Source organism: Thalassophryne amazonica, chromosome 16 (genome assembly GCF_902500255.1).
Source record: "Thalassophryne amazonica chromosome 16, fThaAma1.1, whole genome shotgun sequence".
Lineage (NCBI taxonomy): Eukaryota > Metazoa > Chordata > Actinopteri > Batrachoidiformes > Batrachoididae > Thalassophryne > Thalassophryne amazonica.
Genome location: NC_047118.1, coordinates 42,961,003 through 42,984,294, shown reverse-complemented (window position 1 = coordinate 42,984,294; position 23,292 = coordinate 42,961,003). Strand labels below are relative to the sequence as shown.

Below are 23,292 nucleotides of genomic sequence, written 5' to 3'. Positions count from 1 at the left end.
TGGTCCACCACGTCGTGCGTCTGCATGGAATTCCATCGGATATTGTCTCAGACCGTGGTCCTCAGTTCTCCTTTCAGGTCTGGAGGGGTTTCTGCAGGGAACTGGGGGCCACCGTGAGTCTCTCGTCCGGGTACCATCCTCAGACGAACGGACAGGCAGAGCAGGCGAACCAGGAATTGGAGCAGGCCCTCCGCTGCGTGACCTCCGCGCACCCGACGGCCTGGAGTAACCATCTGGCCTGGATCGAGTACGCTCATAATAGCCAAGTATCGTCTGCTACCGGCCTCTCCCCGTTTGAGGTGTGTTTGGGGTACCAGCCCCCATTGTTCCCACTGGTGGAGGGAGAGGTCGGGGTGCCCTCAGTCCAGGCCCATCCGAGAAGGTGCCATCGGGTGTGGCTTCCAGCCCACTCTGCCCTGCTCAAAGCCCGGATGAGGGCCAAGAACCATGCAGACTGCCGGCGTTCCCCGGCCCCTACGTATCAGCCTGGGCAGGAGGTTTGGCTTTCCACAAAAGACATTCCCCTGCAAGTGGAATCCCAGAAGTTGAAGGACAGATACATTGGACCTTTCACCATACTCAAAATCCTCAGTCCAGCCGCAGTGAAGCTGAAGCTGCCAGCTTCGCTGCGGATCCACCCAGTTTTTCATGTGTCACGCATCAAACCTCATCACGTTTCACCCCTCTGTACCCCCGGACCGGCGCCACCTCCTGCCCGCATCATTGACGGGGAGCCGGCTTGGACCGTACGCTGGCTCCTGGACGTCCGTCGGAAGGGCCGGGGGTTCCAGTATTTGGTGGACTGGGAGGGGTATGGACCTGAAGAACGCTCCTGGGTGAAGAGGAGCTTCATCCTGGACCCGGCCCTCCTGGCCGACTTCTACCGGCGGCACCCGGACAAGCCTGGTCGGGCGCCAGGAGGCGCCCATTGAGGGCGGGTCCTGTTGTGTGGGCCGCTGAAGAGGAGATACTGCTGGCCCATCACCACCAGATGGCGCCCTACTTGAAGTGCGGGCTTCAAGCACGAGAGGGCGTCATAGCAACCGGGAGTGACAGCCATCACTCATCCACATCACCACCACCATAAAGGCCGGACTCCACCTCCCCGCCAAGAAATCAGCTACCACTCAGGTAACCTTCTCTGCTGTGATTTACTAAACATTGTTCTGTGTGCAGCCGTCATCCTGTGGATACAGTCTGTAGCTGGATTGGCGGATAGTGGGAGTTGCGACTTCTTCGCCTCTCACTCCTTCCAGGGAAGTGACTGACAGGAGCTGCACGGGTGAATCTGTTTCTGGAGGTGGAGGTTCTCCCTCCCGGAGGAACTGAGTACGGAGAGATTACTGGGTGTGTATCCACGCACCCACCATTAACTGTTTCTGTTTCTGCCAGCAGTACCAGGTCTGACAGCTGGAGACGGTGGCCACCTGGGATCCAGGACTTGGCGGCTCCGGTGTTCTTTAGATCCGTTGGCGGTGGAAGCCGTGTGGGATCCGGCTCTTCTCTGGACAGACGTCTTCTATCCTCGAGCCTGCCCACACGTCACCTTGTGTATGATTGACTGTACTCCTCAACTGCAATTGTCTGTATTCCGTTGTGCAATTCACAACATTAAATTGTTACTTTTGGCTTTATCCATTGTCCGTTCATTACCACCCCCTGTTGTGGGTCCGTGTCACTACACTTTCACAACATTACTGCTGCAAATAAGTATTTGAACACCTGTGAAAATCAATGTTAATATTTGGTACAGTAGCCTTTGTTTGCAATTACAGAGGTCAAACGTTTCCTGTAGTTTTTCACCAGGTCTGCACACACTGCAGCAGGGATTTTGGTCCACTCCTCCATACAGATCTTCTCCAAATCTTTCAGGTTTGGAGTTTCAGCTCCCTCCAAAGATTTTCTATCAAGTTCAGATCTGGAGACTGGCCAGGCCACTCCAGGACCTTGGATTGCTTCTTACGGAGCCCCTCCTTAGTTGCCCTGGCTGTGTTTGGGGTCATTGTCATGCTGGAAGACCCAGCCATGACCCATCTTCAGTGCTCTTACTGAGGGAAGGAGGTTGTTTGCCAAAATATCGCAATACATGACCCCGTCCATCCTCCCTTCAATATGGTGCAGTTGTCCTGTCCTCTTTGCAGAAGCGCACCCCCAGAGTATGATGTTTCCACCCCCATGCTTCACGGTTGGGATGGTTTTCTTGGGGTTGTTCTCATCCTCTAAACATGGTAAATGGAGTTGATTCCAAAAAGCTCTATTCTGGTCTCATCTGACCACATGACCTTCTCCCATGCCTCCTCTGGATCATCCAGATGGTCACTGGTGAACTTCAAACGGGCCTGGACATGTGCTGGCTTGAACAGGGAGACCTTGCTGCCCTGTAATCTTTGTGACTGTGGTCCCAGCTTTCTTCAGGTCATTGACCAGGTCCTCCTGTGTAGTTCTGAGCTTTCTCAGAATCATCCTTACCCCACAAAATGAGATCTTGCATGGAATCCCAGACCGAGGGAGATTGACAGTCATCTTGTGTTTCTTCCACTTTCTAATAAATAATCATAACAGTTGTTGTCTTCTACCCAGCTGCTTGCCTGTTGTCCTGTAGTCCATCCCAGCCTTGTGCAGGTCTACAGTTTTGTCCCTGGTGTCTTTAGACAGCTCTTTGGTCTTGGCTATGGTGGACAGGTTGGAGTGTGATTGATTGAATGTGTGAACAGGTGTCTTTTATACAGGTAACAAGTTCAAACAGGTGCAATTAATACAGGTAAAGAGTGGAGAATAAGAGGGCTTCTTAAAGAAAAATTAACAGGTCTGTGTGAGCCATAATTCTTGCTGGTTGGTAGGTGTTCAAATACTTATTTGCAGCAGTAACATACAAATAAATTATTTTTAAAAAAAATCATACATTGTGATTTCTGGATTTTTTTTTTTTTTTTTTTTTTTTTTTTTTTTTTTTTTTTTAGATTATGTCTCTCACAGTGGACATGCACCTAAGATGAAAATTTCGGACCGCTCCATGATGTCTCAACCTATCATTCTTTTTGAGTTCTACACATGTGGTGATACCTTATTCACACCAGGATGTTAATAAAATCAGTGCTGGCTATTCTCAGAATAAAGTACTTATATCCACACTTTCAAAGCAAAGCATCACTCTATTTTTCAGTTATTTTGGTCAAAACTGAGGGCACTGGAGTCAAACATCATCAAGCACAAAAACACAATATCTTTATGGCTCCTAAAGGCATTGTTCACAACGCTGCAGGTGCCACAGGGAAGGTCAAAGGTCAAGAGTTAACGTCATTATAATCAAGGTCCCACATTCAAAAACATGCACATTCAGTTCTGCTTGTTTCTCTAAAGGCAGCTGGTCCCCGGGCGGTGATCTGTGGCAACCCACTGCTCCCATTTGTTGGATTGTGTTTAACTGTAATCAGAATGGGTTAAATGCAGAGGACACATTTCACTATATGTATTCATGTATGTACAATGACAATAAAGGCCCTTCTTTTCAGGCGCTAATTCACAATGTTTACAACGCTGCAATTTCTGCATGTACAACCCCAGTTCCAATGAAGTTTGGACGTTGTGTGAAATGTGAATAAAAACAGAATACAATGATTTGCAAATCCTCTTCAACTTATATTCAATTGAATACACCACAAGTCAAGATATTTAATGTTCAAACTGATAATCTTTATTGTTTTCTGCAAATATTTGCTCATTTTGAAATGGATGCCTGCAACAAGTTTCAAAAAAGCTGCGATAGTGGTATGTTTACCACTGTGTTACATCAGCTTTCCTTCTAACAACACTCAATAAGCGTTTGGGAACTGAGGACACTAATTGTGAGTGTCATGATTGGGTATAAAAGGAGCATCCCCAAAAGGCTCAGCCGTTCATAAGCAAAGATGAGCCGAGGATCACCACTTTGTGAACAACTGCATGAAAAAATAGTCCAACAGTTTAAGAACAATGTTTCTCAATGTTCAATTGTAAGGAATTTAGGGATTCCATCATCTACAGTTCATAATATAATCAGAGGTTTCAGAGAATCTGGAGAACTTTCTACATTGTAAGCAGCAAGGCCAAAAACCAACATTGAATGCCTGTGACCTTCGATCCCTCAGGTGGCACTGCATTAAAAACCAACATCATTGTGTAAAGGATCTTACTGTGTGGACTCTGGAACACTTCAGAAAACCATTGTCAGTTAACACAGTTCATTGCTACATCTACAAGTGCAGGTTAAAACTCTACCATGCAAAGCGAAAGCCATACATCAACAACATCCAGAAACGCCGCCGCCTTCTCTGTGCCCAAACTCATTTGAAATGGACAGACACAAAGTGGAAAAGTGTGCTGTGGTCTGATGAGTCCACATTTCAAATTGTTTTTGGAAATCATGGACGTCTTGTCCTCTGGACAAAAGAGGAAAAAGACTATCCAGATTGTTACCAGCGCTAAGTTCAAAAACCAGCATCTGTGATGGTATGGGGTGTGTTAGTGCCCATGACATGGGCAACTTACACATCTGTGATGGCATCATCAATGCTGAAAGGTACATCCAGGTTTTGGAGCAACACATGCTGCCATCCAAGCAACGTCTTTTTCAGGGACGTTGTATTCTGCTTATTTCATCAAGACAATGCCAAGCCACATTCTGCACATGTTACAACAGCGTGGCTTCATAGTAAAAGAGTGCTGGTACTATAGATTGGCCTGCCTGCAGTCCAGACTTGTCGCCCATTGAAAATGTGTGGAGCATTATGAAGCGCAAAATACAACAACGGAGACCCCGGATTGTTGAACAACTGAAGTCGTACATCAAGCAAGAATGGGAGAGAATTCCACCTACAAAGATTCAACAATTAAACTGAGTGTCCTCAGTTCCCAAACACTTATTGAGTGTTGTTAGAAGGAAAGGTGATGTAACAGTGGTAAACATACCTTTTTTGAAACGTGTTGCAGGCATCCATTTCAAAATGAGCAAATATTTGCACAAAAACAATCAAGTTTATCAGTTTGAACATTAAATATCTTGTCTTTATGGTGTATTCAATTGAATATAGGTTGAAGAGGATTTGCAAATAATTGTATTCTGTTTTTATTTACATTTTGCACAATGTCCCAACTTCATTGGAACTGGGGTTGTATGTCATCATTCCCTTTCAAGTGTGGGATTCCCGGCCTGCATGTCACTTTCGCTTTCTCCACCATTCAGGATTCTACATTTGGGATTCCCCATTTTTGTCTGAGACACACTTTGTCCCCTGTTTACAATGGGGTACTCAAGTCAAAGCAGTTTCAGTCTCTTGTTCATGGTAATGAGTCATTCACGTCATCAGGAGAGTCGTCAGGGGAGCCGTCAGGAGAGGCGTCAGAAGAGGCATCAGGAGAGGCGTCAGGAGAGGCGTCCGTCCCATCATTAGGAGGGACAGCTGCCCTGTCATTAGGAGGGTGCTAACTAGAGCACAATAGGTGCTAATTAGAGCTATTGTTTAGTCACTAGCCTATAGCAGTCTGCCTCTCAGTAGGAGGGGTCTGGTTAGGTTTAAAACTCCAGCTTTTGTGGCTTCTGTTATTCTTCTCTACAAGAGTCAAGACAGAAGTCAGACTACCAGAGCAAGAATTTTAGCTGAGGAAGCTTATGCGATTTGAAGCGAAACGTCCTCGCGTCAAGCAACCCAGTCCAGTCGAACATTCAAGCTTCTCTACCATTTTTGTGTTCATCATCTTTGGCTCTCGTCACTTAACGTGACCTGAAGCATGCAACTTCCTTCATCATCCAAGCCCAAAGTAATGATACAGACCAACAGCAACAGTGAGAACAACTGCAACTGTGACCACAGACAAAATCAAGTGAACTCAAAGATAAAGAGGTATTATACAACGCAAAGACACAGTGGCTGCAAGCAGTGCTTTATTCAAACTAACTGACTGCTGTGCACACAATAAAAATGTATACAATCCATGAACAAATATGCAAAAACACACTGAGTATCAATTTGAGCGACATCAACTTCCTTTTTTAAAAACCTTTTCTTCTTCTTCTTTTTGGCTATAAAATGTGATTTTATTGGTTTGAAATCTCATACAACAAAAGTCAGATAATTTCAAATTTTACCATCCAAAAGTATCATTAACCATAAAAAATACCAAAGTACCATTGTATGCTGAATTTATAGAAAATAAACAAACACAAAAATAGCAAACGTGACTAAAGCAATAAAACTTCTATTAAAGAATTTTACAGCTTTAAATAAACTGCAGCTTTTGTCCCCAACAGCTGTCAGCAGCATTTAAATAATTTTGCTTTAACTTTAATAAATGTACTTATTAACTAATTACCTTGTTACTGATTTAAAACTGATGTACTACATTCTCTATAATGTATGTAATTATTAATATGTAAAAAAAAAACTACATTTCACACTTCTTAAGAACTCATTAAGTCCTCTGTAATCTGACATGATTCACTACTCAAAATCAAATTGTTCTTGTTTCATGACTCAAAATATCCTTTTCGACTTTGAATTTCATATCTTGACATAGAGTTTGTGTCTAATTTTGTGATGACCTACATTTAAATGAAAGATTGTCATATGAATGTAATGTAGTTTTTGGTGCTTTTAATTAATTAGTTGTCAGTAAGAGAATTGTTTTAAATTCAGGAATGCGGAATTACAGCTTTGTCTGTTTGTTAAAGAAAGTACTGTACCAAAATATTTTAGAGAAAGTGTCAGTCTTTTTTAGCTTAATAAAAACCTGATTATTTTGTAGGTTTGCAGCCCAAAGCCATGATTCCACAAAGATAACCACGGGGTAATAACACTGGTCAATGGTTTGTTTGTTTTGTTTCTTACATGGACTTTGAGAACTGATTTAGGGTAATTTTGAGGTGCTGAATCTGAATCTGAGCTCAGATGTCCTCTATCACATCACGTTTTTTGCAATCTGCATGTTCAGTATTAATGGATTATGCAAAAGTTGCTCATTCACTCATGAGTTTGACACGACTGATGCACAAATGCAGCTTCAAAAGCATAGTTTTTAAACCAGTTTCACAAAATGTGAACAAGAGACGTAATATCGTTTATAGGCACTAAAGAGGTGTGCAAGACTGCAGCTTTTGCTTCAATGTTTGATACGAGACATATGTTTTCATATCTCAAAAATGTGATGGGACTGGCAAACACTAACACCAGATTCAGATTCAGTGCCCCCAAATTACCCCAAATCCACTGAAAAACTCCATGCAAGAAAAATCGTGTTGACCAGTGCAATCAATCACTAATGAACAACTCAACGAGTAATAGCACACAAGTGATGAGATGTTTCTTTTGTTTGGTCTGTAATACTTTACACTCTTTATTATACCCACATGCAGTAGCACATGTAGGGGTACTCTACTCAGTACTGCGTATGCAAACAAAATAACTTTTAGAGTTTTGATCCAATTTGGACCAAACTTATCAAAATGATCGATGGTCACATCAGCACAAAAAAAAAAAAAAAGAAAAGAAAAAACAATGTTTTATTTTAAGAAAAATTGGTTAAAGGTCAAGATCATAGACAAGGTCTAAATTTCTTTAATTATAGTATATATTTCCAATTGCTATTTAGTGAAACTGATTAATGAGACATCTATGGTTACTATCCAACACATATATAAAGTCATATATCATCTTTCTTCTGTACATGATCTTTGACTTTGGGTGATATGCAAAGGTCAAAAAACTGTTTGAAGCCAATATAGATTAAAACATGGTGGAGGGGTCGTGTGCTGTTTAAAGTTAAAGTGGTTCAAACATAGAAACATTTTAAGGTTTCACTGAATCGTAATTACTTTGAATGTCTTGGTGTCCAACATGCAAGGTGCCAATACTTCATTCTCTGAGTGATTGTTGTTATTGGAAATTTTTTTCACAGTGATGCTTTTCTGTACATATGAGGCACCTTCATGATTTTTAAAAAGTTTAGTCATTATACCTGTTTTTTTTGTTGTGGTTGTTGTTTGTTTTGTTTTTTGTATAGTACTGAACATTTTCCCCAGAGCCACTGGAAAATACAACTCATTTTTGATTAGCACTATTTCATGATCACTTTTTCTGCAATTAATGGTTAGAATAAAGCTATCTTATCAAAGCTGAAAAACATACAATTGGTTAGAAACATTACTTTTGTTTGTGAAAATCACTTAAAAAAACATGAAATTCTTGCTGTTGGAGCTTCTTATATCAACAATCAGTCAGAATAAAACAATCAATCAGCTGTTTAGTAATGTGAACATTGATTTAAAGGGGTCATATTAAAAACAGAGTAAAGTTTGTTTGTGGAAACGGTCATATAGACACACAGGGAAACATCCTAAAAATGGCTTTGACCTCTACGGTTAAGTTGAAACTTCTGCAAATATACAGCCTGGTTTGGATCTTTTATTTGCATGCAGCTCTTTTTAGTTCTACATTGTGAATGTGCTTATGATTTTAATGAATATTAACTGTATTTTTGCAGTAAATGTAGCTGAAGAAAGAACCTGTTTCTTTGTCTGTTGCTTTAAATGGAAAGGAGCTGCTGCTACTGGTCACGTCCCCTCTGACTTCAAATATTGAGCATCCCTGTTAATGAACTGCAGGAATGTGGAGGTTTGCACATGAAATTCCAAAAATGTCACTGCTACGGTAGCAGAAAAAAATAATTTACATAATATGACCCCTTTAAGTTAAAGCAACAGTGTGTCAGATTTATTGCCATCCAGTGGTGAGGTTGCAGACTACATTATTTCATCCCTGATCACAGCTTTGTTTCCCTTCACACTTTTTCTTCTTTTGCGACATGCTCACATGTACATATGAAGGGCTCATTCTAAGCTGATGAAAAACAGGTGATTAGCAGATGATTATCAGCACTATATTCCATTTCTGCTAATAAACGCCCCTAAATCCTGCACACTGTAGCTTTAAGGTACTGATGCTCTGATGTTTCAGCTGCTTTGTGAGCTGTCAGATGGATTTATTGCTGAAGGTTGTCTGCAGCTCTTTGAGGGTGAGATATCCTGTTTTACATGACTCAACTGGCATAGAAGAAGACCTGCACATTGCGCCAGCCACAGGCCAGGCTGTGTAACTACAGCCAGGAGCTGCTACAGGATCGGCCATCTGCTGGCTATCACAGTGTATCTGAGTTAGACTGGGTGGGTGAGGAAGGGGTGGAAGCAAGGACACGGGGCACATGTGGGAAGGGTCATGGAGATAGAAGATGAGGGGAGGAGACTCCTCCTGGACGTCCACGTCATTGTCTTCTACAGTGTTGTCGTCTTCTTCTGCAGCACCACCAAAGCCAGAGTCTGGACTGTGTGGCTCCTTCTTTAAGAGTTCATAGTTTCCTGAACTGTGCAGCGGGGAGAAGAGGGAGAAGTGAAGGTTGTGGCCATTGTGCTGGAGTTTGAAATCATTCTGATAGGTGAAGTGAGCAGGGCTGGGGTCCGCTCGCACAGAGCCACTGGAGTAGCTGGACATTAAGTAGCCTGTTTTGGAGAAGCAGGACGACGAGAAGGAATGGTCGCCCACACCGCTGGTGTTTGTGCCGCCACCGGGGCCGCTCGAGTGGGAGTGAAGCAGGGCCGTGGTGGAGCCAGAGGAGGAGGAGGTGGAGGGGACCATATCCCAGCCTTTGCACACCTCCACCTTGGAGATGTGGTCGACGGGCTGGATGGCAAAAAATGATCCAGAAGCTGACTGGGGATTGAGCCATTTCTACGAGACAGAAGAGAAAGTGAGAATTACAAAATAGAAATGATGAATGAAAAAAAGAGAATGTTTACAGTTAGATGAAGATTTAAGTCGTATATATTCCCTGGCTTCCATTGGTGCCTTTGCTTATCCTTGAATTCTGTAGCATGATGTAGCAGATGAGAGTTTGTGACTCCTCCAGGTGGGCTGTCATGTGCCTTTACTAAGGAGTGACTTCTGTCTGGCCACTCTACCACACAGGCCTGATTGGTGGATTGCTGCAGAGATGGATGTCTTTCTGGAAGGTTCTCCTCTCTTCACAGAGGAATGCTGGAGCTCTGACAGAGTGACCATCGGGTTCTTGGTCACCTCCCTGACTAAGATCCTTCTTCCCGATCACTCAGTTTAGACGGACGGCCAGCTCCAGGAAGAGTCCTGGTGGATCCAAACTTCTTCCATTTACAGATGATGGCAGTCAGTATCAGAAATGTTTCTGTATCCTTCCCCAGATTTGTGCCTTGAGACCATCCTGTCTCTGAGGTCTGCAGACAATTCCTTTAACTTCATGTTTGGTTTGTGTTCTGACATGCACTGTCAACTGTGGAACCTTGTACAACCCCAGTTCCAATGAAGTTGGGACGTTGTGTAAAATGTAAATAAAAACAGAATACAATGATTTGCAAATCCTCTTTAACCTATATTCAGTTGAATACACCACAAAGACAAGATATTTAATGTTCAAACTGATAGACTTTGTTGTTTTTGTGCAAATATTTGCTCATTTTGAAATAGATGCCTGCAACATGTTTCAAAAAACTGGGACAGTGGTATGTTTACCACTGTGTTACATCACCTTTCCTTCTAACAACACTCAGTTAGCGTTTGGGAACTGAGGACATTAACTGTTGAAGCTTTGTAGGTGGAATTCTTTCCTATTCTTGCTTGATGTACGACTTCAGTTATTCGACAGTCCGGGGTCTCCGTTGTCGTATTTTTTTGCTTCATAATGCGCCACACATTTTCAATGGGTGACAGGTCTGGACTGCAGGCAGTCTAGTACCTGCACTCTTTTACTACGAAGCCACACTGTTGTAACACGTGCAGAATGTGGCTTGGCATTGTCTTGCTGAAATAAGCAGGGACGTCCCTGAAAAAGACGTTGCTTGGATGGCAGCATGTTTTGCTCCAAAACCTGGATGGACCTTTCAGCATTGATGGTGCCATCACAGATGTGTAAAGTTGTCCATGCCATTGGCACTAACACACCCCCATACATCACAGATGCTGGCTTTTGAACTTTGCACTGGTAACAATCTGGATGGTCTTTTTCCTCTTTTGTCCAGAGGAAACAACGTCCATGATTTCCAAAAACAGTTTGAAATGTGGACTCATCAGACCACAGCACACTTTTCCACTTTGCGTCTGTCCATTTCAAATAAGCTTGGGTCCAGAGAAGGCGGCGGCGTTTCTGGATGTTGTTGATGTATGGCTTTAGCTTTGCATGGTAGAGTTTTAACTTGCACTTGTAGATGTAGCAATGAACTGTGTTAACTGACAATGGTTTTCTGAAGTGTTCCTGAGCCCACGCGGTAAAATCCTTTACACAATGATGTTGGTTTTAATGCAGTGCCACCTGAGGGATCGAAGGTCACAGGCATTCAATGTTGGTTTTCGGCCTTGCTGCTTACAATGTAGAACGTTCTCCAGATTCTCTGAAACTTCTGATTATATTATGGACTGTAGATGATGGAATCCCTAAATTCCTTACAATTGAACATTGAGAAACATTGTTCTTAAACTGTTGGACTATTTTTTCATGCAATTGTTCACAAAGTGGTGATCCTCGCCCCATCTTTGCTTGTGAATGGCTGAGACTTTCGGGGATGCTCCGTTTATACCCAATCATGAGTGTCCTCAGTTCCCAAACACTTATTGAGTGTTGTTAGAAGGAAAAGTGATGTAACACAGTGGTAAAAATACCACTGTCGCAGCTTTTTGGAAATGTGTTGCAGGCATCCATTTCAAAATGAGCAAATATTTGCACAAAAACAATAAAGTTTATTAGTTTGACCATTAAATATCTTGTCTTTGTCGTGAATTCAATTCAATATAGGTTGAAGAGGATTTGTAAATCATTGTGTTCTGTTTTATTTACATTTTATACAACATCCCAACTTCACTGGAATTGGGGTTGTATGTAGACAGGTGTGTGTCTTTCCAAATCATGTCCAGTCAACTGAATTTACCCAAGGTGGACTCCAATTAAGCTGTAGAAACAGCTGAAGGATGATCAGTGGAAATAGGATGCACCTGAGCACAATTCTGAGATTCATGGCAAATGCTGTGAATTCTTATATACGAGGTCTATTAGAAAAGTATCCGACCTTATTATTTTTTTTAAAAACCATATGGATTTGAATCACATGTGATTACATCAGCCAAGCTTGAACCCTCGTGGGCATGCAAGAGTTTTTTCATGCCTGTCGGTGATGTCATTCGCCTGTGAGCACACCTTGTGGGAGGAGTGGTCCACCCCCTCGTCGGAATTCCTTTGTCTGAGAAGTTGCTGAGAGACTGGCGCTGTGCTTCATCAAAATTTTTTCCAAAACTGTGAGGCACATCCGAGTGGATACCATTCGACAAATTAACGGCTGATGAGAGATTTTGGATTGTTTCTATCGCTGTAAGGACTTCCCATGGAGTGGGACGTCGCGCAGCGCTCCGAGGCGACGTCGTCATCCTGTTTCAAGCTGAAAACCTTCAAATTTAAGCCTCTGTTGACCCAGGACATCGTGAGAGAACAGAGAACTTTCAGAAGAAGTCGGGATCAGCAGTTTATCCAGACATTCCACTGTTAAAGGAGATTTTTTTAATGAAAGACGTGCGGACGGATTGGCACGTCGGCTCGCAGCCGGTGCAGCGCGCCCGCCACAGGAAAAACACCTCCATTGGAAGCCTTAAGGACAAGTTGGAACATGCCCTGCTGTTAAACAATTTCTCAGATACTCACTCAACTGAAAGCCACCAAAAGCCGCCTGGATTTTATAAATGGTTATCAACATGGAGGTGTTTTTCCTGTGGCGGGCGCGCTGCGCCGACTGCGAGCTGACGTGCCAATCCATCTGCACGTCTTTCATTAAAAAAATCTCCTTTAACAGTGGAATGTCCGGATAAACTGCTGATCCGACTTCTTCTGAAAGTTCTCTGTTCTCTCACGACGTCCTGGGTCAACAGAGGCTTAAATTTGGAGGTTTTCAGCTTGAAACAGAATGACGACATCGCCTCGGAGCGCTGCGCGACGTCCCGCTCTGTGGGAAGTCCTTACAGCGATAGAAACAATCCAAAATCTCTCATCAGCCGTTAAAATTTTCACCGAAAACCAGCTTAATTTGTCGAATGTTATCCACTCGGATGTGCCTCACAGTTTTGGAAAAAATTTGGATGAAGCACAGCCCCAGTCTCTCAGCAACTTCTCAGAGGAATTCCGACGAGGGGGCTGGACCACTCCTCCCACAAAGCATGCTCACAGGTGAATGACGTCACCGACAGGCGTGGAAAAATTCACGCATGCACACGAAGGTTCAAGCTTGGTTGACGTAAAAACATATGAATCAAATCCATATAGTTTTTTTTTTAAATAAAAAGGTAGGATACTTTTCTAATAGACCTTGTACATGTGATTTTATTTTTTGTTTTTTATTTTTAATAACTTTGCAAAAATCTCAAAAAAAAAACTTTTTTCACATTGTCATAATGGGGTATTGTGGGTAGAATTTTGAGGAAATATGAATTTCATCTATTTTGGAATAAGGCTGTAAGCAAAATGTAGAAAAGTGAAGTACTGTAAATACTTTCCAGATGCACTGCATATATTGGTACCCCAACTCCTTATCCCACTAAGCTAACTGTGCTATTATCCTACTAAGCTAACTGCTCTATCTTTACATAGTTAATGAGTGCTTCTTTTATTTTAGTTATCTTAAACCTTACAACCAAGTGTTAGAATAGGAAATTGCAATGAACTTGTGCATATAACCCAAAAAGAACTTATTTAATGAACTTAAAAATTATATAAAGGCAGGTCACCATCATAGTCCAGTGCTCCTCTAAGATAATTCAGGTACTTAACCTATAATTTTGAAAGTGGTCACATTAAACACTTATTTTTAAATTTATTTATATGTAAACATAGAAAAAGTTACTTGCCATAATGTGACCCCTTTAAATGGTTCTATATGGACTGAGATACTATTGTTTTGTTTTGATCATGTGAATTGTAGCGCTAGTTAAATTCCTACCCTTAAAATTTAAAAAGAAGGCTGAATCCTATATTTGGATCCAGTGATCAGAAATCTATTTTTTCTCAAACATCATTCTGATCCAGAAAACTCTTTAATCATCCAAATGTAACTGGTTATACAATATATAATTCAACCACAATCACATACCAGTAACAATAATCAACCATACAGACTTTTGTGCAAAGAGATGAATAAGCATGTATGTAATTAACATTCTGTCATTAGGAATTCTGCACCTGTGTCAATGCTACAACAACACATACAGTACATATGTGCAGCAACATGAATGTTCTTAACCATAACTGCTTGTTTGTTTCCCCCTGATTGTTTACATAAATTAATTTCTTCTATCTGGTACCAGCTGTGGGCTGAATTCAGACTAATTACAGACATACAGTGAGGTAGAATGTCTCTTTGCGTGGGACAAAAAACATATCATGAGGACTCACCTCTCTAAATTTGCAGTGCTATGATTTGTTATTCAACAGGTTGTTTGAGTTACTTAGCATCACTTGTATAGCGGAGTATCAACAAAACACAGGACACCATGACAACCGAAAAGCCATATCAGCTGATAAATAACTGATAATAAAATTGGTCCTCATATAGAGCCCTGAGGTACTCTGCATTTTACAATGGAAGGAGGATAAACAATGAATAACAGCAATGACAAACTGAGCAGAAACTGTTCTATATTTGCTAATCCAGGCAAATCCTGGTTATTAATGTGATGAGATGTAAGAACAGGTGGTTTAACAGGGGAACAAAGACACATACAACAGAGAAATCAAGTGTATCAACAGACCTTTACAAAAAGTTACAAACCATCAACAGAATTTTGTGTTATCTCCTGTCACCAAAGAAGCAAAACATTCAGAGCTATAATATGTAGTGGAAGGGACCTTTTTTTACCTTTAGATTTCCTCCTTGGACTGAGTGAAGTGTGTGGAAGTATTTGGAAGGATTTGGTACATGTTTCTCTATGAGAAGTCTAAAACAGGACAGAAAAGCTGTTATTAGACATGCTAGATGCACAACATTCACACACACATACATTCCAACACACATAATATACTCACACCCTGCTGGAGAAACTCCGGTAAAGGCCCAACAATACAGCAATGAAGAGAGCTGAGCTGAGCATCAAACCCAACAGTAACCACGAAGTCTGATCTAGATGGTACACATAAACTACAATGCATGAAGAAGAGATTAATGACAATACGGTGCTTGCCAATCAGCAACTCAGCTTATTAGCATATATTGATATGTGTATCCCCCCCCCCCCGTGTGTGTGTGTGTGTGTGTGTGTGTGTGTGTGTGTGTGTGTGTGTGTGTGTGTGTGTGTGTGTGTGTGTCTACAGCTCCAAATAATAGAAACAAATCATATCTCAAAATATAAAAATAGTTCATTTCAAGTTTGAGTAATTCACTATTTATGCAATATAAATACAATGAATTTCTCAGTTTGGTTCAGTACACACATCCACAGTCATGGTGAAGACAGTTGTCCAGAAGAGACTCACTGACACCCTCCACAATAAAGGTAAGCCACAGAAGGTCATTGGTGAAAGGGCTGGCTGTTCAGAGTGCTGTATCCAAACTGGAAGGGAAAAGAGTGGTAGGAAAATATACACAAGCAACAGGGATGACCTCAGCCATGAAAAGATTCATAAGGCAAAGCTGATTCAAGGGCCACCATGTACAGTGATGTCCAGGAAATGGGCTACAAGTGCCACATTTTTCATGTTAAATCACTCCTGACCCAGAGACAATGTCAGACATGTCTTCCCTGGGCTAAGAAGAAAAAGAACTGGACAGGTCCTCGGTAGTCCAAAGTCCTCTTTTCAGATGAAAGTAAATTTTACATTTAATTTGGAAATCGAAGTCCCTGAGTCTGGAGGAAGAATGGAGAGACACAGAACTTGCTTGAAGTCCACCGTGAGGTCTCCACAGCTTGTGATGATTTGGGGTGCCATGTCATCTGGTGGTGTTGGTCCATTGTGTTTTTATCAAACCTAAAGTCCACACAGCCATCTACCAGGAGATTTTAGAGCCCATCATGCATCCATCTGTTGTCAAGCTTTATGAAAGACCTTTTCCAGCAAGACTTGGCACCTGTCCAGTGCCAAAACTATGACTACCTGCTTTGGTGACCATAGTATTACTGTAATTGATTGATCCCATACACAATGCCTCATAGATTCTCTATGGAGTATTGTCAAGAGGAAGATTAGAGACACCACACCCAACAATACAAATGATTTGAAGATCTCTATCAAAGCAACTTGGGTTTCCATAACACTTCAGCAATGCCACAGGCTGATCACCTCAATGCAATGCTGCACTGATGCAATCATTCATGCAAAAGGATCCCTGACCAAGTACTGAGTGTATAATTGAACATACTTTTCAGATGTTTGACATTTCTGTGTTATAAATCCTTTTTTGGATTAATCTTATAAAATATTAGGTTTTTTTTATTATAGTTGTAGTCCATATTTAGCAAAATGACAATGAAAGAAATACTTGAAACATTTAGTTTATATGTAATGAGTCAAGAATATATACATTTTTTTTTTCCAATTTCTGAAATAACTGGAAAAAATATAACTTTTTTGTGGTGTCTTAATTTTTATAGATGCACCCATACAATTGTATGTAAAGGTTTGGGCACCCATGATGATTTCTATGATTTTCCTTTATAAATCATTGGTTATTTGGATCAGCAATTTAAGTTAAATATATCACATGATATAGCAGACAAACAGTGATATTTGAGAAGTGAAATTAAGTTTATAGGATTTACAGAAAGTATGCAATAATTCTTTAAACAAAATTAGGCAGGTGCATAAATTTGGGCACCCCAAACAGGAAAAAACACATCAATATTAAGTAGAGCCTCCTTTTGCAGAAATAACAGCCTTTAAATGCTTCATATAGCTTCCAAAGAGAGTCTGGATTCTGGTTGAAGGTATTTTAGACCATTCTTCTTTACAAAACATCTCAGGTTTGTTGGTTTCCGAGCATGGACAGCCCGCTTAAAATCACACCACAGATTTTCAATAATATTCAGGTCTGGGGACAGAGATGGCCATTCCAGAACGTTGTAGTTGTTTCTCTGCATGAATGCCTTAGTAGATTCTGAGCAGTGTTTAGGGTTGTTGTCTCGTTGAAAGATCCAGCCCCGGTGCAACTTCAACTTTGTCACTGATTCATGAAAATTGTTCTCATGAATCTGCTGATATTGACTAGAATCCATGTGACCCTCAACTTTAACAAGATTCCCAGTACCTGCACTGGCTACACAGCCACACAGCATGATGGAACCACCTCCAAATTTTACTGTAGGTAACAAGTGTTTTTCTTGGAATGCTGTGTTCTTTTTCAGCCATGCATACCGCCCCTTGTTATGTCCAAATAACTCAATTTTATTTTCAGCAGTCCACAGCACCTTATTCCAAAATGAAGCTGGCTTGTCCAAATGTGCTTTAGCATACTACAAGTGACTCTGTTTGTGGCATGTATGCAGAAAAGGCTTCCTTTGCATTACAGCATCATACAGCATCTCTTTGTGCAAAGTGCACTATATAGTTGAACGATGCACAGAGACACTATCTGCAGCAAGATCATGTTGTAGGTCTTTGGACCAGGTCTGTGGGTTGACTATGACTGTTCTCACCATCCTTCGCTTCAGCTTATCTGAGATTTTTCTTGGCCTGCCACTTCGGGCCTTAACTAGTACTGTGCCTGTGGTCTTCCATTTCCTCACTATGTTCCTCACAGTGGAAACTGACAGCTGAAATCTCTGAGATAGCTTTTTGTATCCTTCCCCTAAACCATGATGTTGAACCATCTTTGTGTTGTCATTTGAGAGGTGTTTAGAGGTTCCCATGTTGCCACTCATTGAAAGAGATGCAAAGAGGGGAAACATTTGCAAATGGCCACCTTAAATACCCTTTCTCATGATTGGATTCACCTGTGTAAGGAGTTCAAGGGTCAATGAGCTTACCAAACCAATTTTGTGTTCCAATAATTAATGCTAAATGTATTCAAATCAATAAAATGACAAGGGTGCCCAAATTTTTGCACCTGCCCAATTTTGTTTAAATAATTGTTACACACTTTCTGTAAATACTAGAAACTTCATTTCACTTCTCAAATATCAGTGTGTTTGTTTGCTTTATGCTATATTTAACTGAAATTTCTGATCCAGACATCCAATGATTTATAAAGTAAAATCCTGAAAATTATGATGGGTGCCCAAACCTTTACATACAACTGTATATGCACAGACACTAGTATGTCTCTCATGTCTTCTTTATGAATTATTATATCATTAAGAAAAACATTAATATATAAATATGTGGACTAAAGAACCCTGACATCTAACCAGCTTTTCTACTCCTCTGGAAGTACCTACGTATGGTGTTAATTCCAATGATCATAAATACAAAGACGTTGACATTCATATGCAAATATATGCAACAAACAATCTGGAATTAGTTAATGTGCTCCCCAGAGAGTACCAGTGGTGTAAATATCAAGTGTCTACCATCCCTTCTTAATGATTTTATAAAAACAAAACCCTAATCTACAATCATACTCAAGCATACACATCAAACAACCCCAAGCTCTAACCAATTCATCTCCTCAGAGTGAACTTATGGTGTAACTATCAGACTGCAACAAGCATTGTTAATGAATTACTGTATACACAAAAGGACTGCATTGATAGGGCACTTTTCCAGGTGAATCAGAAGCTCAAAGCGATTAATAATGATGCCTCACATTCACCCATTCACGCACCTACACACCCACATACCAATGCCTGTGAAGTAGATGAAGTACGGTAAGTATCAAGTGTGCATGTTTCCACACACAGACACACAAGCATGAAGACACGTTTACCTTTGTCCTCCAGCGCTGGATGCCAGGATGCCGCTGGACTCCAGTTGCTCCAGCTGGCCTCTGGATAAAGATTCTCGGGGGGCCTGATTTTCACTCTGACCTGGCTGTGCCCCTTCATTTGCCAAGAAGGTATTGTTAGCTCCTGTTTGTGTGTGTGCAGCGTGGTGGCTTCCTGATATAACACAACACAAATTCAGGAGGTTATAATTAAAATCCCAATCTTTATTTGTAATTTGAATTGTGAGTGAGTCCATTGATTAGTGTTTGCATTTATATGAATGTGTGGATGAAAACACCAACTTCTGCATTTGCTATGAATAAACCACTTTTAAAAAAGCACACAATGTGTTAAGCAGACCAAGTGTTGGTGGAAGAGGAAGTGACAGTTTGTAGGTGATGCTTGATACATTATTTAAGCACCTTTTTTGCATATTAAATCCACAGTCACATCATGAGCCCCAAAATGTGAAAAATTAAACTTAAATTCATATAGCTTAAATTCAGATTTGCTATTGAATGAAAACTTTTGTAGATTTACCTACATGTGGAAAACTGACTGGAATGTATACACTTATTAATTAAATTATCAGTGTGATTCAACTTAAAAACTTAAGTTCAATTGCTGCCTTTAAAGCATAAGTAAATTCAACTTCAAGAAAAGCTTGTATTTGACTCTGGGCAACTTATATATCTTACCTTCCTGAGTTGCCAACTCAACTTAGGTTTTTAAGTTGAATCACCCCGATCATTTTTACAGTGTATGAAAAAAGAACCAACTTAACAAGCTGGTTAGTAAGTTAGAGTTGACCTAACTTACAAACTGAAGTTCAAACAATAACCTGATCTAACTGATCAGGTTGGTCTAACTTACTAATTTGTTAGTAAGTTAGATCAACTCTAACTTACTCACTTAAGTTCAAACAACTTAACTCATTCAGGTTATTGCTTGAACTTCAGTTTGTAAGTTAGATCAACTCTAATATTTAACTTAAGTTCAAACAACTTAATTCATTCAGGTGTTACCAATTGAAACAATTCATTTAAGTTGGTTCAACTATTCTTTTTTCAGTGGACTCACTAAAGCCGGGTATACACAAGATGACAACAATACAAATTCACATTACACCAGGACCAAGAGAAACACTTGCCGTGTTGTAGGTTATATGGAGTAAGAGTAATGGGATCTTGTGTTTTGTTGAGCTCACCCTGCTTTGTTGCAAATTGAATGTGTTCAAAAAGTGTGCAATCTACAGGTGCTGTATTTCCCATGGCCATATCACACAGGCCATATCCTAATCTGTATTGCATGCTGTTATATACATGTTATTACAGGCAGAGAGGCACACAGGGATGCACAGGCACGTGCAAACACATTAAACATTTGCACATGATACAGATGTCACGACGCACTCACCCTTGCCAAAATCCACTAGATTACCATAAAGAATTTGTGTGAAGTGGAGATATATGTTTTTGTTTTAGAAACAGAGATGGAAAGCAGCTGAATGAAACCAAAAAGCTGACCGCCTTGAAAGGACCCAACTTCCACGGTGCACATATGAAGGTGTCTACACCTATGGAACCTGGGGGAGGCCATAGAAAAGAAAAAAACTGAAAAAACTAGAAGGCACTCAGAGAGCATATCCTTCTGCCAAGGAAGGAAGATAAGTTTCAGATAAAATTCAGACATAAATACCTAATTTCTAGGATAAAATCTACTCACCAAATTTCATCAACATGCTCTCACAATATTTTGAGTTATATGTTGCTAGGTGTCAAACATTCTTCCTTGGCCGTGTCAAGCGGCAAGACATGGCAGCCTCACATTCACCCCGATGTCAGGGTGCTGCCATACAAGGCGCTCACTACACACCGGGAGCAATAGGGGATTAAAGGCCTTGCCCAAGGGCAAGTGATTTTCTTAGCGATTTTCCAGTCAGGCGGGGATTTGAACTCATGATCTTCTGGCCTCAAGCCCAACACCTTAACCACTAGACCATCACCTCCCCTAAAAAAGTATCCCTTTTTCAAGGAGATTTTTATGAAATATACCCGTTTTTCCACTAAAACAAGGAGATTACAGGGCCTGAGTTTTTTTTTTTCTCTCTCTCTAAAACAAAGAGGTTAACACACTTTGGGCCTCATTTATAAAGACTGTGTAAAAACAGGCGCAGATCTGAGCGCATAATTGATCTTACGACAAGACACACGCGTGATTTATGAAACAGTCGTACCTGACCAATCGCAGCGTACGAATGATCGGCTCTTGATAAATGCGGTGGCTGAAAATAATCGTCATTAGCATGTTACGCCCTTAAATATTCATGGTCCGGAAGCCTCGCCCACTGAGCCCAACATGGAGAGAAGAAGTACTGGGAAGAAGAAAAACTTTTCGGAGATGGAAATCGGCATCCTAACATTAGCGGTGGAGAAAAACAAACTTGTACTTTTTAGCAGTCTGAAAAGTGGAGTCAAAGGTGCTCATAAAAATGTCGTGTGGAAGGGTGTAACGGAGGCGGTCAACAGCGTTGCCGCAGAGGAACGGACTCTGGCTGAGGTATGAAGAATTCTTTGACTTAACCTATGCCTAATGATTTTGAATCAATCTTTTATGCACCCACAGTTAAAAGCTTATGCCTGCTAATTGATTAAGAATTCTTTGCATTTAGGTCAAGAAAAAGTGGTCCAATTTAAAGCTGGCCACCAAAAAACGTGTTGCGGCACTTAAACGCAGCATTAGGCATTTTAATGTGCAATGACTAGTTGTCATGTTTAGGCTATTTAGCATATGTATTTTTTTATTTTACAAAGGAAGCAGTATCATTAAAAATGTGGGCTTTTTAAAATTAATTTTGTTTAATCCATTTTAAGAATCCATTTTGATCTGAATATGTGGCTGCTTATGCTTGGATGACAGCTGAGGTTTGTTTCATAATTATTTTCAGACTCAGACAGATTTTTTTAGTGCTGCGCCACAAATCCACAGACTCAGATTTGCGTACACAAGCTCAGACCAGACGTGAGCTCTGTTGTGAGATTTGTCTTAGCCTCTGCTCACGTCCAAATTGATAAATACCGACGTTTGTGTAAAAATGGTCGAACACATGTTTTCTGCCGTACGTTCATTTGATGAATGAGGCCCTTTGCCACTAGCAGAGAGGTATATGATATACATATCCAAGTCTGTGTTTCCCCGGGGTGCAGTGCCTCAGGTTTGAGTAGACATCGTGCAGTGTGCGTAACAGGAAACTGTCCTGAAATACTGGGTTTAAATTAAACACCCTTTCTCATTATTTTGCAGAGGCAATTCCAGGAAAATACCCCTTCATTCTGTTTCTATGGGCCCATGAAACCCCTAGAAAAACCAACCATTCTCCAAAAAATATCAGAACCGTTATGCGTAGCCCTGGTGGCAGTCAATGACATGACTGGGCATTTTTCTGGATCTCTTCTCCATAATATATTCCAGATGAACTCCAAAACTGAAACACTTATTTCCAAGAACATAATGTAGATAACTGAAACCTGTTCATTACTTTTGAGTTATCCTGCACAAACAGACAGACAGACACAGCAGAAAACATTACCTCCTTGGCAGAAGTAAGAAAAATTGTGCCGCATGTGCAAGCAAGTAAAATATAGCCCAATGTCTTCCCACAGTTTAATGAATGTGTGCAAGAGATAAATAATTTTGGCAGCGCATACAGCATTCCAAAAGCATTCTTTCCTACTATATATGTGCATGCACAGAGCACTCTGAGCAAATAACATCTGTCGTATCCACATAAACACAGAATAATGTTGTTTTGCTGTGCTACTGCAGTTCTCTCTCTCTTTCTCTCTCTCTCTCTCTCTCTCTCTGTCTGTCTGTCTGTCTGTCTGTCTGTCTGTCTGTCTGTCTGTCTTGTCAGCAGAGCTGATTATTGGGTTCACCTGTGACAGTTGGAGCACCTGCAACTAATTATCCCTGCAGCCTTTAAACCCCGGCTCTTCAGTCCACCCATGCCAGACTCTTCCAGTCTTCCATGTGGTAACCTGGTGTCTGTGTTGTAGCTGTAAAATCTCCAGTTTTCACTCAGTCTAGTTACTTTTGAACTGTTAGTAATTTGTCTCTCTTTGTTCTTAGTTTCCTGCCACCATCAGCTCCACTGGTTCCACCTGACACTGGATCCTCAACTCCTTCCATCCTTACAACCGGTGTCTCCTCCTTGCATGCCCCTGTGACTTCTGCTGTGATCTGTCACATAACGTCATTATCATTTTGTCGTCTTAACTTGCTGCCTCATAGCATTTGAGTCCACCTCATTGGGTCTCATTCCTGACAGAATAATAATAATGTCTCTCAGTCA

General features: G+C 41.0%; 1 protein-coding gene across 3 annotated transcripts in view; it reads right to left on the bottom strand.

Annotated features, from left to right (window-relative positions):
* Positions 1-7,557: 7,557 nt before the first annotated feature.
* The window catches only part of il2rb (interleukin 2 receptor, beta), a 29,916-nt gene continuing 14,181 nt past the window's right edge, over positions 7,558-23,292 (bottom strand). For 2 of the 3 annotated variants that reach the window (XM_034190990.1, XM_034190991.1), the window contains 4 exons: positions 18,944-19,115; positions 15,112-15,223; positions 14,945-15,023; positions 7,558-9,755 (listed from right to left, as the gene is read on the bottom strand). In XM_034190990.1, the coding sequence (XP_034046881.1) occupies positions 9,003-9,755; positions 14,945-15,023; positions 15,112-15,223; positions 18,944-19,115 (1,116 nt within the window). In that variant the 3' untranslated portion in view covers positions 7,558-9,002. The remainder of the gene's footprint in view (positions 9,756-14,944; positions 15,024-15,111; positions 15,224-18,943; positions 19,116-23,292) is intronic. The other variant, XM_034190992.1, reaches the window with a different exon arrangement.